Here is a 16,523-nt window from a genome sequence, read left to right as displayed (position 1 = left end):
CGTATTCTGAATACTTTCCATTACTTAATTTCCCGTCATTATGTGGGGTGTAGTAGAGGTGACATGGGCTGCGAGATTGAGACACAGACATTAGAGCCTCTTAATGCGCGTTTTGTTTGGGTTTCCACCAAATACCAAAAATAGGGAGGACATAGCCTAACATGAAACAGGAAACGACCACACTGTAATCCATTTATTTCAACAAAGTAACTGTATTCTGAACCTTTTTAAATGGTAACTGTAACAGAACACAGTTACTCATATTTTGTATTTTAAATGCATAACGCTGGTACGTGTATTCCGTTACTCCGTTAGGTAGAGAAACGTCACGCTGTTTGTTAAATATCTAAAGATTCAGTCCCGAATCCACACAGGCTACAGAGAAAAGAGAGATCTTTCAGGTGTTGGGTTTTAAATAATTGAGGTGGTGCAACAGAAGCGTCATCGGCTGATTTATGGCCTCAGTGTGAGGAGGTGTGAGGTCTATCGATCGCGGCGGCGGTTCACTGGTCGGATTGTGAGCTGCTGAAAGCCAGTGTACTGAAGAGGCTGGGTGAGAGGAAGAGGACAGAGGGGGCATTTTGAAGGGAGGGCACGGTGATTCAGTCGTGACTTCACATGTTCACACCCTCCAATCCTCTCTCGTGCTTTGTGTTCACACTGGTGTTCCCCCCCCCCCCCAATCTCTTCACAGAAGCTGCTGTTTTCCCTCGGGGGTTCATTCCTCTACTACGCCGATCACTTCAAGCTCTACAGCGGCTTCTGTGCCAACCACATCAAGGTCCAAAAGGTCCTAGAGAGAGGTACAACACACATCTTAATATTCTGCATAGTAACGAGAAACAGCATGCAAAAACAAACTAATCCACCTCCGCTAAATTTAGCTTCCGTGCTCCTGTGTTGCGTCAGAGGAAGCTCGGCCGCTCACGGCTGAAGGTTCGGTCTTCTCTTTTGGGAAGCAAATCAATTATGTATGAAAGTAAATGTCCCAGAGTGAGACGGTGGGTGAAAGCGAGGTGAGCGATGCCTCTCCAGTTTAGCACCAGTCCCGCTCCATCTCCAGCACCACGCACGAAGGAGCACACGGCTCTCCACCTTTCAGTTTGTGATCGACACTTTCAAAGCATTATCGCCCTTTTCTCCTCAAACAGATGATGTTTAAACAAATACATGCACATATAAATATTCTGGCTTTGGATAACCTTGTCCTCTAACAGCAGATGTGTGACCGTGACAATAACTCTCGCTTCTCCCACAGCATGTGACGCTGGAGAAATTTTAAAGTTGATTTATGCCTCCTCAGATGTTGGCCTTTCCGCCACTATTTGGGATGAATGCCCAGTAGAGAGAGAGGAGTGTAAGCAGATTGGCTTCTTAGCTGGCGGGGGGGGCTGTGTGGGATATTCCTCGAAGGAAGCAGCAGGGCTGATCTTTAATAGGATTAGATGGGACAAAATCACTAAAGTACCTTGAGGATGGTTAACCAGCAACACTTGAAAGCGTTTTAGGAACAGTCAAAATGATTTGATCTTGTAAATTATGTTAATGATATGCTTAAAAGCAGGCTATAAAAAGATGTTTTGCTGCAGAGGTAAAGCCTCCTGTTATTTTTTGAAGATGCAGATTATTTTTTTAACCAATTGTTCAGATATGTAGATGTATTAGGTAAAATTTTCCCCCCATAAGCATCTGTGATTTTGGCGTAGTGATTATTCCTGAGTGCTTCAGCATGCGGGCGGTGCTAGCTTGGCACAAAATGGTTCCAAGTGTTTGAGTAAGGGAAATAGATGCCAGATATTCACCGGGTTTGTGCACCCGCTCTTTTAGCCAAAGCTTTAAATGACGGGTTGTGCTGCTCACAATTGACGACTGCAAACTGATATTTGAGCAGGAAGCATAATATTTGCTTAGTACGGATAAAACAGCCGAGTAGAACATAAGTGACGGCGTGCGAGTTTCTAGTTGGCTCAGCAAAACCGAGAACACCCAGCGCACCTCTGGTCACGAGCAGCTGATCCACAACACATCGCAGAAATCTGCGGCTGTTGTGAGTCCTTTAAGTAATTATATACTCATCTCTGTCATCTTCATCCCCCCTCCTCTTCTGCCACGCCATGGGGCCCGGGTTGCCTTAGTTTCTGTTTATTTGTCGACTCGTTAATTGCCTGCCAATTACTCTGCGAGGCGTCGACGTGGCTGCACGTCTGTGGCTGGCAGTGCTATAATTAATACTTTAATGGCCCCCCTCGGTAACGCTGTGGAAGCATAGCGCTCGGGGAAAATGTCAGCACCTTTACCGAAGGCCTGCTCTGTCTTATACCTGCTGTTTCACGTTAACCATGCGGCCCCAACTTGGTGTTTTACCAGATTTAATGTTACAGCATCAAAGATTTACACTTTGATACCACAGTGGTCGTAGCAGGTGGAGAAGCTCACACTCCCCCCTGCTGGAGACGCATTATTGCACCGCGATTCTGCACTGACCCACATTTGCTTTAGTAGGTTAGAGCTTAATAACGTAGCCACGGTCCGAAACATAGACCAGAAGCAAAGAGAACAGACGGCTTAAAAAGATCCAGATTAAGTCTGAGTGTTTCTTTCCTTTAGCCAAGACGGATCAGACCTTCAAAGAATTCCTCGATGCCAGGAACCCCACCAAGCAGCACTCTTCCACCCTGGAGTCCTACCTGATTAAACCAGTGCAGAGGGTGCTCAAGTACCCCTTGCTGCTGAGGGAGCTGGTCTCCCTTACCGACGGCGACAGCGAGGAACACTACCACCTCACCGGTAGGAAGGCTGCGTGCAATCAAGCGCTGTGCTATAAACAGGCCGTGCTGACACTCGGCATTTCGGTGTCACGTTAGTCGCACGTGGAAACATTAAGTGATAACCTTTGGCATTTTTCCAGTACAGGGTGAACACAGTCACCCACAGGGTCACGACTTGGTCCTGTTAACACTCTGTTGTGTCTGCAGAGGCCCTGAAAGCCATGGAGAAGGTGGCCAGCCACATCAACGAGATGCAGAAGATCTACGAGGATTACGGCTCCGTGTTCGATCAGCTTGTTGCCGAGCAGACTGGCCACGATAAAGAGGTGAATTAGTGTATTTTTGGTGGAGTTTCCATCAGTACATCAGAGCGCAGCAGTTTAGGTGATGCGCACGCCTCTAGGGTCTGAATACATTTATAAATTGATGTAATATTTACTCAAAGCCAAATCATGTTTTCTATGTTCACGTATGCTTTCAGTGTTTTTAAATTTGCCTGAGCTTTGAGCCTGTGCACAAACCCGAGTGTGCAGTGCAACTCCATTCACAGACACGCTTAGCCTGAGCCGTAAAAAGCTCAGCGCCTGCCTCGACTCTCTCTTAAACTGTCTGCCGTCCCTTACGCCTCTCTCAGGTCACAGAGATCTCTATGGGAGAGTTTCTCATGCATTCCTCTGTGGTCTGGCTCAACCCTCATCCGTCGCTGGGCCGCATGAGAAAAGACCCCGAAATGACCGTGTTCGGTGAGTCAGCCCTTTTTATTTTTCACCATTTCCCTTAATTGTCACTCGTGGATGTTTGCAGTAGAGAAAGTGAATCGATATAAACCAGCTGTATTGGGTTTGCTGCACAGAATAGTGTGCAGGAACAGAATTTTAATATCCACAGCTGTAACGCTGATATATGCTTTAAGGCTTCAAGCTGGCATTTAAAATGCTTCTGTGGTTGCGCTCCCTCAGTCGGCTTTCCCCAAGAGGCATGCACAGTCAAATCCAAGACGCTCATGTGTTCTCTCGCGCTCTCTCACCAGTGTTCAAGAAAGCAGTGATATTGGTCTGCAGGGAAAACAACAAGCTGAAGAAAAAAATGGTATGTTTGTGTCACGTTCCCACATCGAGTGCGTTTGGTGTGAAACGTTACATTTTCTCTCTTACCCCATTTTTCTTTTTTCTTGTAATGCCAGGCCAACACTCGTTCGGCGCTCTCTCACGGAGATTCGGACCCCTTCAAGTTCCGCTGGCTCATCCCGCTCTCGGCTCTGCAGGTCAGATTGGGAAATACTGCAGGTAAGAGGCCGACACGCTTCCAAATTATCCCCAACAAATCACTCACAAAGTACATCCACTAAATCTCTCTCCTTTCATATTTCCCTCAGCCCATTCGCATTACCCACACACCCACATTTCTATTCAGCTTCCACCCCTCTTATCTCCCTCTGAAACCATAAACCATACACGCACCACATGATTAAAGGCCTCTCATTTATCTCCCGGCTCTCCTAGGAACAGGTACGCAGAGCAGCTATATCTGGGAGCTGATTCACTCCAGGTCTGAAGTGGAGGGGAGACCAGAGACAGTCTTCCAGCTGTGCAGCAGGTCAGAGATTCAGCGTTTAGGTGAAATCACAGCTTTCTAAAAACGCACCGATTTTAAGTTAATGCTACACTGGGAGCATCGTGACATGGTGCGAAAACGAAGTCAGACAGCAAAAGAAATACGAGCAGTAAAATATTTTGACAGGTCGTCAACACAAAGGAAAACTCTGCAGACTAGTCTAGTCGATACAAACGGTCATGATGTTTGCAATGAGCAGTTTGTAGATCACATTGAATGTCGGCCTCTCGTCCAAAGATGTTTGGATAAACTCTGGTTTTTAGGAGCCATCACATATTTCACACGACTGTCACATTAATAATGACCCAGAATTCTTAAAGAATATAGTCTATCGGCTGGAAATGGTTAATTAAGTTTTCTATTAATAGAACATTTTATCCATAATGTTAGATAATCAAATAAAGCTACTTCTTCTCTGCCCCCCAAAAAGACCCATTTCATACAAACAGTCTACATGGGAACTGTAGCGAGAGAGCCTGTGACTAAATCGGTGATTCTCATTACATACTATGAAATCGGGATCAGTCCTAATAAATTACATCAGTAATTTCGCCGGGGACACAACGAACCCTTCGCAAATCTTAATCTATATTTAGCTTGTGAAATCAAACTGAGCATGCCCCGTTCTCACGTTACTGCGATACCTCTGGTTTCTTCTCAGTGTGCCTGAGAGCAAGGTCAGCATCATCAAGGTGATCCGCTCCATCCTCAGGGAGAACGTGAGGAGGAACATGAAGGGCGAGGGCACGCTGGAGAGGAGCTGTAAGGAGCACCTGGCTCCTCTGAGGAGCACCCTGCCTTCCTCCGCCAGGCTAGGTGGGTTTCTGAAGCGTTCTTATGGAGATCTTTCATCCAGTTTAGGTTGTATGAAACACTCCACACTCATTTTTAGTACCAGGCACGTCTTCCTGGGAAGGTTTCCTGTAAAAACATCTCTTTATAAAAATAATTCTTGTCGACTGGAATTTGAAGTCATTTGGCCGCCTAACGCTCGGCTGGCACTCGGCTGCTTATGCTGCAAGTGTTCAGCTCAGATAACAGTGGAATTTCCATCCCCACCTTTGTTTCTAGGTTCCTCCAGAGCTTCCTGGTTGTGCAAGCAGCCGCCTGCAGAGCTCTCCACCCAGGGCGAGGCTCCGAAGCTCGGGCCAGACTCTGACGAGGGAAGCCTGAGCAGTGGAACCTACAGTTTGTCCGGGGCTCCTCCAGCCCGCGTGTCCTCCGACTCGCCCATCTTTCCAGTCCAGCAGAACTGGTCTCAGACACACTGCTCCAACTCTCAACCCCGCTCCACCTCTGTGAAAGAGTCTGACATTTTGAGCGACGAGGACGACGACGGCTTTAGCGAGGGGGGGACGAGGAGGGACAGCGGAGACAGCAGCTCCCCAACTAGTGCAATTGAAGCTCAGTTTCTCCAACTTAAACTGTCGGAGGATTCTGCATCAGAAGGTGCACCGGCCCCCCGCGTTCAGCCCGAGGGTGTTGGCGACACCCCGGAGATGCAACCCAAACTAGTGCGAGGCCACTTCACCGCCGTTAAGAGGAAACCGTGCAGTTTCAGGAGGAGCCCGGGAGCCCTGTTGAAGATGAAGGAGCAGAGCAGGTCACTGGACAGCCAGACGGATGCAGCGCTGCCGTGTGGAGCCGTGGACCTCAACACGTTGCTGGAGAGAGAGTTCAGCGTCCAGAGTCTGACCTCAGTAGTGAACGAAGACTGTTTCTATGACCCAGCTGAGAGTGGTGCCACCGGCGCCTCGTCTCAGGTGTCAGCATAGACGGGGCATACAGTACCTGGGCTACTTTAGTGGCCACCGAGGCGATGACTGCGAAGCTGTGCATGAACTTCAATGCCTTACAGATTTAAGTCTCACACTCGCCCACACAAGGTTAGATGCAAACGACGTGTTCTGATGGCAGCTCGTCGGCTGGGACTGTGGCTTTCTTCCCCTAGAGAGGCAAAGCGCAGTGATGATGACTACAATGAATCTGCCAAGCACTGATGTGTGTCTGCATCGTCCTCAGCTCTCTGGGCTCTGCCTCCTCCCCACAAACCATCAGTGCGACGCGTTCCATTCAAGTTTGCCCCGCAGCTGCTGCTGATTGGCAGTTTTTATTCGGTTCTTGACCTTTTTCACGAAGAATGTCCTCGTCTGTCACTCCCAAACGTTGAGAGGCGGTGAAATCCACAGGACGCTGAGTTGAGTTTCTCAGGCAGACACTGGTAATTCGGCAAAGCTTGCCAGGCAACAGGCTTTTGTATCGATTCTGTGAAACCAAAAGAAAACGATTAATACACCGAACGTTGTACGAATTTCACTTTAGTACAAATATGAAAGGAGGCACTGAAGAAGAAAAAGGTGATCACAGACGCACCCACAGAGCTGCAACGGTCAACTGAGACTTCCTGAGAACAGGAGGCATCAACTACGCCTTTTTTTGCTGTATTTTGTGCACTAAGAGTACACTGTTTGCCTACATATTTGAAATATCTGTACAGGTTGTATTGTTATTACTGCTGTTTTTAATTTATTTCTGGGTTTCATTATGTTTATTTTATCCTCTTTGGGTTAAGGCTTGAACTCGAGGCTACAGATTCGGTCGACTCTTAAATGAGAGAGAACAGTTTGAGAGTTAATCACTTCATTTTTAAATGCAGCTACTGGATTTGGTTGTGTTTCGCTCCAGATTGTAATTTCTTGCATTGGGATGTCCATGTTTTTACTCAGATGACCGATTTAAACTGCAATAATGTTTAAAACCCGATGATTTTAATGTTTGTATGTATCCTGTATATATAATCTTTTCTATCTTTGATACGTTTATGTATACTCATACATACTTGACACTGTACAGAAACGAAACAGGATCTTGCAGTAACACAGTTGATATTTTTGTAAAGAGCGTTTGCCATTACATTAAGTACATGTTTGTACTAAAAAAAGGCAAACCACTACATGCTTTACCCTTTCAGCTGAACTCTACCATGCCTTTAATGCTAGCATACCAATGAATGTGAATGCTCCATTCTGATGGAACTGTTTTATAAATAAAAGTATATCTGTGAAAACCATCTGGGAAAGTGTTTCCAGGCTGCCCTTCAAAGCGTGCCACTTCAGTTTTGCATGTCCTTTATGTTTCATTGACAGGTAAGCGTCTCATCTTAGGCTCAGTCCCAGGGCTGGGCTTGATGGACGGTCCCCGATTAGCTGTCATATGATCCTGACGTTGGAAGCATACGGTGTCTCCTCAGAATACATAATTACTTGACAGAAGTGGGCCACGGCTACACGAAGAAAGACTTGGCAAAAGGCTTCACGCACACCGACAATTAATCTCCGTGATGGGAAAATATTTGTTTGCTCATTATTTAGCATCACCGAAAGCACAATTCATTCGTCTTGTTAATTTCCCCCACGTAGCCCTAAATGCATAGCTCGACAGATCCTTCATTTTTGAGACATTTGCCAAACAAGAGGAGAATGTGGAATTAAATCCAGCAGCTTAAAGCAGACGGAAAGCCTGCTGTGTAACAGCCACCGAGCCTCTAAGTGATAATGATGTGAAAATATTTCACACTGAAGGTGTTAAACTCTGAACCGACTTAAAATGCAAAACTCTAGCTGGAGTTGGCCGATATTAGACACAATAAAAGGTTATTGGTCACACCAGAACAGGTCCAGCAAGAAAATATGAGGTGAAGCAATCTGACATTTCCTGCTTAAAAGTTCCATACTGTTGCTTTAACAGCACCAGGGGAAAAAAGGACACTGCAAGACTCTTCTAGCACTTTGGCCATTGCAGAGTTTCACTGAGAGTTTTTAATGATACAGCGCACAGCCGATCATTCAAGTAACTGTGCACGGACAACGGTGCTAGAGTAACAGGAAACCTGCTGTGCTCTTTTATTACCTAAGAGTTACTGGAATTTACAGTAGGTGACAAATCACCATGGCATGAATACGTCATGAGGCTGGTTCAGTGGCTGATGGAGCAACAAGGATACAAGGTGTACGGTTCTGGTTGGGCGTGATTTAGGAGAGGCTCTTAAACGGCTTAGAAAGCGTGCTAAAAATGACTGTGGACCAAAATAACGTCATGAATGACTAATGTCAAATATCCTGCAGAGACCTCCTTAATAGACTCCTCTTCCCAGGAGGAACGGCAACATACCGGCTATTATATTAAGGTTTGTAAATCGAAAGCACAAGATTACGCTGCTGAAACAAGGAAGAAAATTAAAAGGATCTAATGTCTTTATCAATGAACATCTAACCAAACACAATGCTGAAATAGCCAAAAAAGCGCGACACCTTAAGAAGCTGGGAAAAATCCAAGGCACTTGGACGACGAACTGCAAAATATTCATTAAACTAAACGGATCACCAGAGGAAGCCAAAGTTCTGACCATTAAAAATATGGCGGATCTCGAAAAATATCAGTGAGCAACACGATCTGGACGGCAAACAAGGTAACAGACAACCACACACTCACTTATGACACACACTGGAAGGAAGAACTCAGATACATCTGGAAGAATCAGCTGCATCAGTCAGACAGTTGCAGAATATGATCAATTGGAACTGAAAACATTTAACTATATGGATCACAATACACACGACTTGGAATATGAAATAGATCCAGACAACAACTTTTTCTCATCTAACAATAACAATTGCTGCTACTATACAAATAAAGACTACAATCAGAGGATTAAAACTGAGAATAAATTATCAATTATCCACTTTAACTGTAGAAGTCTCTATGCTAATTTTAGTCATATCAAAGAATATCTTAACCAGTTTTCACATCCATTTAGTGTCATTGCCTTATCAGAAACTTGGATCAATATGGAAAAAGGAACAGACTTTGAACTGGAGGGTTATGAATTCACATTTATAACTAGGCGAAACAAAGGAGGAGGAGGAGTGGCCTTGTATGTGGACAAATCCTTGAAATTTAATGTGGTGGAAAAGATGACGATGGTGATTGATAATGTACTAGAATGTATTACAGTTGAAATTTGTAAAGAAAAAAGTAAAAATGTAATCATTAGCTGTATATACAGAGCTCCAGGTAGTAGTATTGAGACATTTAAAGACTGGATAGAAGAAACATTTATTGAAATAGCTCGCAAAAAAGTTTTCATTTGTGGAGACTTCAATATTGATTTCCTAAACCCAAATAAACATAAAACCACTGAGGAATTTATAAACACAATGCACTGTATGAATCTATTCCCTAAAATTACTAGACCTACCAGGATTACATCACATTGTGCAACTCTCATAGACAACATTTTTGCAAATGACATTGAAAATAAGACTGTAAGTGGACTCCTGATTAACGACATAAGTGACCATCTTCCAATTTTTACAATCTATGATAGGAATTACAAGATCAATAAAATGGACAGTAAAAAAGAGTACAGACAAGTAAGAACAGAAGAAAGAATGAATGCATTTAAAAAAGATTTATTGAAGGAAAACTGGGGTGAAGTATATCAGAAACAGGACGTTAATAGTGCTTATAATAAATTCCTTAGAATATTTACATTACTGTACAATACCAACTGTCCAATAAAGCAATATAGTAGGAAACAGAAATATATGGACTGTCCATGGATAACAAAAGGTCTGCAAAATGCATGTATAAAGAAAAATGCTCTATACAGAGAGTTCTTAAGAACGAGAACTAAAGATGCTGAAATCAGATACAAAAGATATAAAAATAGGTTAACTAATATACTTAGATTTAGTAAAAAGGAATACTATAAGAAGCAATTAGATATAAATAGAAATAATAATAAAAGATTATGGGAAATCCTGAACAGTGTTATAAAATGTGGGACTGGACAAAAGAACTATCCCAAGTATTTCATTTGTAATGACCATGAAGAATACAATATGGATGTTGTGGCAAATAGTCTCAATGAATTCTTTGTAACTGCTGGACCAAATTTAGCAAGAACAATCACTCATCCTGGGAAAGCACAGGAAAAACCCGATACACTGATTGACAGAAATCCATATTCTATGTTTCTCACAGCCGTTGATGAAAATGAAGTTCTTGAAATTGTCAAAAAATGTAAAAATCACAAATCTTTGGATTGTAATGATATTGATATGATAGTGGTTAAAAGAGTCATTGAGGGTATTATAAAACCATTTACATACATCTGTAATTTATCATTTCAAACTGGTCGATTTCCAGACAGAATGAAAATAGCAAAAGTTATACCTCTATACAAATCTGGAAACAAACACCATTTCACAAACTACAGGCCTGTCTCTTTACTACCTCAATTCTCAAAAGTTCTTGAAAAACTGTTTAAAAACAGACTGGAAAAATTTATAGATAAACATAAACTACTCACTGAGAGTCAGTACGGATTCAGATCAAGCAGATCAACATCATCGGCACTATTAGATTCAATAGAATACATCACAAATTCCATAGACAAAAAGCAATATGTGGCTGGGTTATTCATAGACTTGACAAAGGCATTTGACACTATAGATCATGATATATTAATAAGAAAACTGGAACGTTATGGTGTCAGAGGGGTAGTTTTAGATTGGGTCCGGAGTTATTTAAGTGACAGAAAGCAGTTTGTGAAAATAAATGGTGGTTGCTCCTTATGTATGGACATTGCTTGTGGTGTACCCCAAGGGTCAGTTTTGGGTCCAAAATTCTTCAACTTGTACATTAACGACATCTGTAAAGTGTCCAAAGTATTAAAAATGGTTCTCTTTGCTGACGATACAAACATTTTTTGCTCTGGTGATGATCTGCAGAATTTATTGGAGGATATGACTAATGAAATAAGTAAAGTGAAGTTCTGGCTTGATAAAAACAAATTATCATTAAATTTGAATAAATCTAAACTGATGTTATTTGGAAATAGTAGTTTAAATACAAATGCAAAGATTCAAATAAATGGTGTTGATATTGAAAGAGTCAGTGAAAATAAATTTCTGGGGGTAATAATAGATGAAAAACTTAACTGGAGAGCTCACGTAAGATATATTCATTCCAAAGTATCACGAAGCATTGCAGTACTAAACAAGGCAAAACAGGTATTCGACAGAACATCACTTCATATTCTCTACTGTTCACTGGTTTCACCATACTTAAGCTATTGTGCAGAGGTCTGGGGCAATAACTATAAAACCACATTACATTCACTTTTTACTCTTCAAAAGAAAGCAATTCGAATCATCCACAATGCAGGTTATAGGGAACATACAAACTCACTATTTTTGCAGTCTGAAATATTGAAAATTGACGATATAGTGAAATTCCAAACAGCACAAATTCTATTCAAAGCAAAAAATAAAGAACTGCCAGGTAATATTCAGAGTATGTTTTTTTTGAAAGAAGGAAGTTATAATTTAAGGGTTTTTTGTAACTTCAAAACAATGAAGGTAACGTACTACAAGAAAAGGCTTTTGTGTTTCTGTTCAAGGAGTGAAACTATGGAACAGTCTGAATATGGAATTAAAGCAATGTCCAAACATAAAACTGTTCAAAAAGAGTTATAAAAATATGATCTTCTCGATCTATAAAGAAAAGGAAAATATTTAAATTAAGTGAATGTCTCTATTTAAAAACAAACAAACAAAAAATTCATGATGTGATATTATAGTATATCAGAAATCTGTTCACTATTTTTATTACAAATTATATCAGTAAGGAAGCTGACTAAATATTCACTGATAATTTATGGCAAAGGGGTGGGATTAAATAAGTGTATACTTCTTCCCACTCCCTTTCAACATGTAAATTAATCAGAATGTTTTTTTTGTATGTAATTTGTATAGTATATATATTTTTTCTCTCATTTCTTTTCTAAATGTACTTGTATATTGTTCACATGTTGAAATAAATTACCAATCAATCAATCAATCAATCAATCAATAATGAGGTAAGAAGACTGTACTCCAACAATGGTAGAAATATTGTGAAGTTATGTTAAACTACACTACAGTCAGTTTATTAAATACATTTCTTTTTGAATTACTCAAGTAAAATGGCCAAATAGACAGCATTTAAAGTGACCCCGCCTCAAGCTGCTGTAATTTGAAGTTATTAATGCATCTGTTGTAACACTGATAGCGGAACATGACTCGGCTCTAATATTTCACTCTTAACACCAGGGCCGTGCAGAGACCTTTAAGTTAAAAAGGGGCACATTGAACCAGGCTGAATAACAACAACACACATTCATCAAGAATCTAATATGGGATCGCATCATACTATATCACTGTTGTGAGGTGGCGACAAGGCAAAGCAAACGTAGCCTATGTTTTACCTGATGGGTACAATGTTGCTGTTGAGGGGTTTCTGCTGCTCCTGCTGCTGATGGTGCTGGAGGGCAGGGTTGTGCTGATCTGAGACTGTAGACATTAAAAAGTCCATAGGAGAGATGGTAGCTGATTCAACAAGTGTCATGAGAGAATAACAAAATGCAAAGATTGGTGACAGCGCTTGGAACCATAAGGCAATAAAAAACTGTGAGAAATAATTTAGGCTCTGCCTGTGAATCACTCTTTGCTTCTCTTCTTCCTTCCATCCCATCATTTCATATTTCACTCTCCACTTGCTGTCCATCTGAGAACAAGGCACAACTTGCTATTGCAATAAACTATAATCTAATTATCCACACCTAACAACTCTTGCACTTAATCTAAAATTAAATGATGACAGAAAAATGTTATAGCACTGCCTTTGGTAGCCTCACACAGCTCCTACTGTTTCCTCCTCATGTCCTTACCAGCCATGTCTGCACAATGTTATATCATGAGTAATAATTTAAAATAATCCATATACATAAAACAAACACATGCACGCACACACAGTGACATTTTAGACCTTCTTCAGAATACTGTATATACTATGGGCATCATGGTGCTGATCCAGAATCCTTACATTATTATTTATTACTAGAGCTACAATAATAAAGCAATGAGGAGGGGGAAGTAATAAATATGAAATAATGTCATTATGATGATTCTATTTGTTTCACTATCCACTCTGTGCAGGGGGAAGCTTTTTACATTTTTAAACAGATACAATAATTTTACTGCTGTAAAATCCAAATTTTGTCTTATTTAGAATATAAATCTAATATAATCTGTTTCTTAATGTATGTTCTTTAAAATACAGCATGTGGTTTTTTTTAAAATATTATAATAATGCATAATTATGTGGACATGCATATTAGATCGTTTTTTAGTGAAATATAATCCCTCCAGAAAGGCAGGAAAAGCCCGGAAACTTGCTTTAAAACTAAACATGTTCCCTAAAACGGTGACAGAGCTACAGACCCATGACAGCCTTACACAGTGAGCTAGCAGCTATGACCAGCACTACCTGTGCAGTTAATAACAGGTCAGTTAATGTTTGTTGTTGCACACACAGCACGCTCATTTCTTTCTGTTCGTCAGTTGCCACAAGACAACTTACCAACGTGTACATAATAAGCCAATACTCCTGTGTGCTATACACTACAGTGTACGCTGTACACCTACTTACTGGTTTTGTCGCATCAGTCTGTATGGAAGAAATATAGTAAGTCTGTGTCTCTGAGGTAATTTGTGTTTCTCCTACAGCTCCGGACCGCAAAAAATGCGCGTGCTCTTTGTGAGCTCGTTCCCGGCTCGTAACCAGCGCGTTCTGCCGTCAAGGGCGATCATTGGTTAATAGTGATCATGTGACTGATGCAAGCCAGATCCTTTTATTTAGCAAAACTGTGACTAATAGTATACATTATTGTTGAGGGGCACAGACAGGACTCCGCACGCCCACACACATAAATTTTTTTTATAAATATATATATTTTTAAAGTTGCCTCAACAAAAGGGCACTTTGGGCACACATCAGGAAAGGGGCGGGTGCTCAAGCCCCCCCCCCCTTTCTGCACGTGCCTGCTTAACACTTCTGCACTTTTACTGAAGTGAAAAATTTCAAACGCAGGACTTTGTCAGTGACCGTGGCTCAGGGGGTTGGGAAGCGTATCTGTAACTGGAAGGTCGCCGGTCCCCGGGCTCTCTGTCCTGGTCGTTGTGTCCTTGGGCAAGACACTTTACCCTATCGCCTACTGGTGTTGGCCAGAGGGGCCGATGGCGCGATATGGCAGCCTCGCTTCTGTCAGTCTGCCCCAGGGCAGCTGTGGCTACAACTGTAGCTTGCCTCCACCAGTGTGTGAATCTGAGAGTGAATGAATAGTGGCATTGTAAAGCGCTTTGGGTGACTTGAAAAGCGCTATATAAATGCAATCCATTATTATTATTATTATTATTAATGGTGTCATTACTACTTTAATGTACATTACTATCAGTGGAAAATAGACTCACACTCCAGTTAGCCTCTGTACATCAGTGTAACCCAAGTGCAGACTTTCTGCTTTAAAGTCAAGGAGTTCAACACAAATACTGCATGCTACAAATACTGCATGCTACAAATACTACACCTGGTGAGAGAAGTTCATTTGTTATTTCATGACAAAAGAAGATAAAAGATCTGCAGCTGACTGGTGCTAAACTTTTTTAAGCAGCTTTCATTGGAGCTCTCGAAATGACAACACTAAGCTGAAGAGAAAACTAAATCTTAGAAACAATGACTGCGACACCAAAAGAGCGCAGAGAGCACAGTAGGGAGCTAAAGTGCATGATGACAGAATTATTTCCATGATTAATAAGAACAACTTTACAACATCTAACCAAGACAAAAACACTCTGCAGGAAGCGTATTGAGTCTACAAGAGGAACTTGCTGCACAACTGACCAGACAGAGCTTCACAGTGCACGTGCATAATGAGCCAAAGAAAACCACAAAAGCAACTCAAGATTTTCTCAGTACTTAGGCTGTATCCCAATTCAGGGTCTGCAGCCTTAAAGTACGCAGCCTCAACAATCCTCAAGGGCCGCGTACTCAAAGACCGCTAAGGCCGGAAGTGCGAGGCTTGTGTAATGGGACGGTCTAGCCTCCGTTGCGCTGACACTGTTTGTCAATAAAGTAAAAAATTTTTTTAAAAAAAAAAAAAAAGCCTCCTTTGCGCTGCCCAGTTTGCCTAGCAACCATGATACTAACAGCTGGAAACGTGTCATAGCTCTGACAGAAATGAAGGAGAAACTCTTTTGTTCATTTGTTTGTTTCTACATGATCTTTGATCATTCTCTACGGCGTACATTTTAAAGTAAAGGCTTTAAAACCAAGTTCGTACAAACGTCACTAATGTCACATAACTTTGCCGACATGTGGCCAACAGTAATGTTTAATGTTCTTCGTTATTAAACATTTGCACATAAATAAGTGACATAATATTCAGTACTTAAAGTTTACTCTTCGGGCGCCCCTCATCCGCCCTTTTTTTGTGCAAATTTATCCACACCCATCGCCGCGCTATGCATTCTGGGATATGTTGGGCCACGAAGTCTACACTGCCACAGCCTTAAAATTCAGGGAAATGAAGGACGCATTTGAGGGCCGCATTTCGAGCAGCCTTTGAATTGGGACAGCCTTCGGCGCGCCGCTGTGACGTAATCGGCCTTGAAATGCGTACTTTAAGGCTGCAGACCCTGAATTGGGATACAGCCATAGAAATGAGATATTCTTCAGCATCACCTGATCTCAACCCACAAACAAGCACCTGAAGGCGACTGCAGGACATCTCCAGAAGGAAAAGCAGCTGAACTTCAGGCAGGAATTACTTAGTATTAAAAACAATCCTTATATGTAGAATTATTACAATAATCCTGTTTGTCAAATAGGTTTTGAGCCTCTGGAAAAACAAAAAAGCATGCAATTCATGCAAAATGTTTGTTAGACCCGTTGAATTAAAGCTGAAAGTCTGAACTTTAATCACACTGTGATGATGTAACAGTAACAGCACTACAGACACTGTCCAAAAACAAAACCATCGAGTTTATGATCATAACTCATACAGGTGCCCAACACGAGCTCAGCCAGCCCCACATTTAAAAATGAATAATATACACATTTTAAGAACTTTGATAAGCTGGATGCAGAAATTACATAATTTCTTTTTAGATAAATATTTATCTACTTTTACTGTAGCATGATGTTGCAGTACTAAGTTTACTGCAGCCATGCTGACGCTGTGTACTAATTAAAGACCAA

The 16,523-nt window shown here is 41.6% G+C and overlaps 1 protein-coding gene and 1 long non-coding RNA gene across 7 annotated transcripts in view; one reads left to right on the top strand and one right to left on the bottom strand.

Moving 5' to 3' along the window:
• tiam2a (TIAM Rac1 associated GEF 2a) overlaps positions 1–7,452 on the top strand; it is a 65,824-nt gene extending 58,372 nt beyond the window's left edge. For 3 of the 6 annotated variants that reach the window (XM_026151679.1, XM_026151680.1, XM_026151681.1), the window contains 9 exons: positions 695–803; positions 2,608–2,787; positions 2,976–3,094; positions 3,403–3,511; positions 3,799–3,857; positions 3,952–4,054; positions 4,271–4,364; positions 5,044–5,198; positions 5,454–7,452. In XM_026151679.1, coding sequence (XP_026007464.1) covers positions 695–803; positions 2,608–2,787; positions 2,976–3,094; positions 3,403–3,511; positions 3,799–3,857; positions 3,952–4,054; positions 4,271–4,364; positions 5,044–5,198; positions 5,454–6,157 — 1,632 coding nt within the window. In that variant the 3' untranslated portion in view covers positions 6,158–7,452. Of the gene's footprint in view, positions 1–694; positions 804–2,607; positions 2,788–2,975; positions 3,095–3,402; positions 3,512–3,798; positions 3,858–3,951; positions 4,055–4,270; positions 4,365–5,043 lie in introns of all 6 variants that reach the window. The other 3 variants (XM_026151676.1, XM_026151677.1, XM_026151678.1) reach the window with 1 other exon arrangement.
• On the bottom strand, positions 264–5,088 carry LOC113011873 (uncharacterized). The gene is made up of 3 exons (XR_003270620.1): positions 5,027–5,088; positions 3,923–4,026; positions 264–793 (listed from the first exon to the last, which is right to left on the bottom strand). It is a non-coding gene; the product is annotated as an uncharacterized LOC113011873 (long non-coding RNA).
• Positions 7,453–16,523: the final 9,071 nt, after the last annotated feature.

Source organism: Astatotilapia calliptera, chromosome 19 (assembly GCF_900246225.1).
Source record: "Astatotilapia calliptera chromosome 19, fAstCal1.2, whole genome shotgun sequence".
Taxonomy (NCBI): domain Eukaryota; kingdom Metazoa; phylum Chordata; class Actinopteri; order Cichliformes; family Cichlidae; genus Astatotilapia; species Astatotilapia calliptera.
Note: the sequence above shows the minus strand (reverse complement) of the source record. Positions and strands in the feature narration are given on the sequence as shown.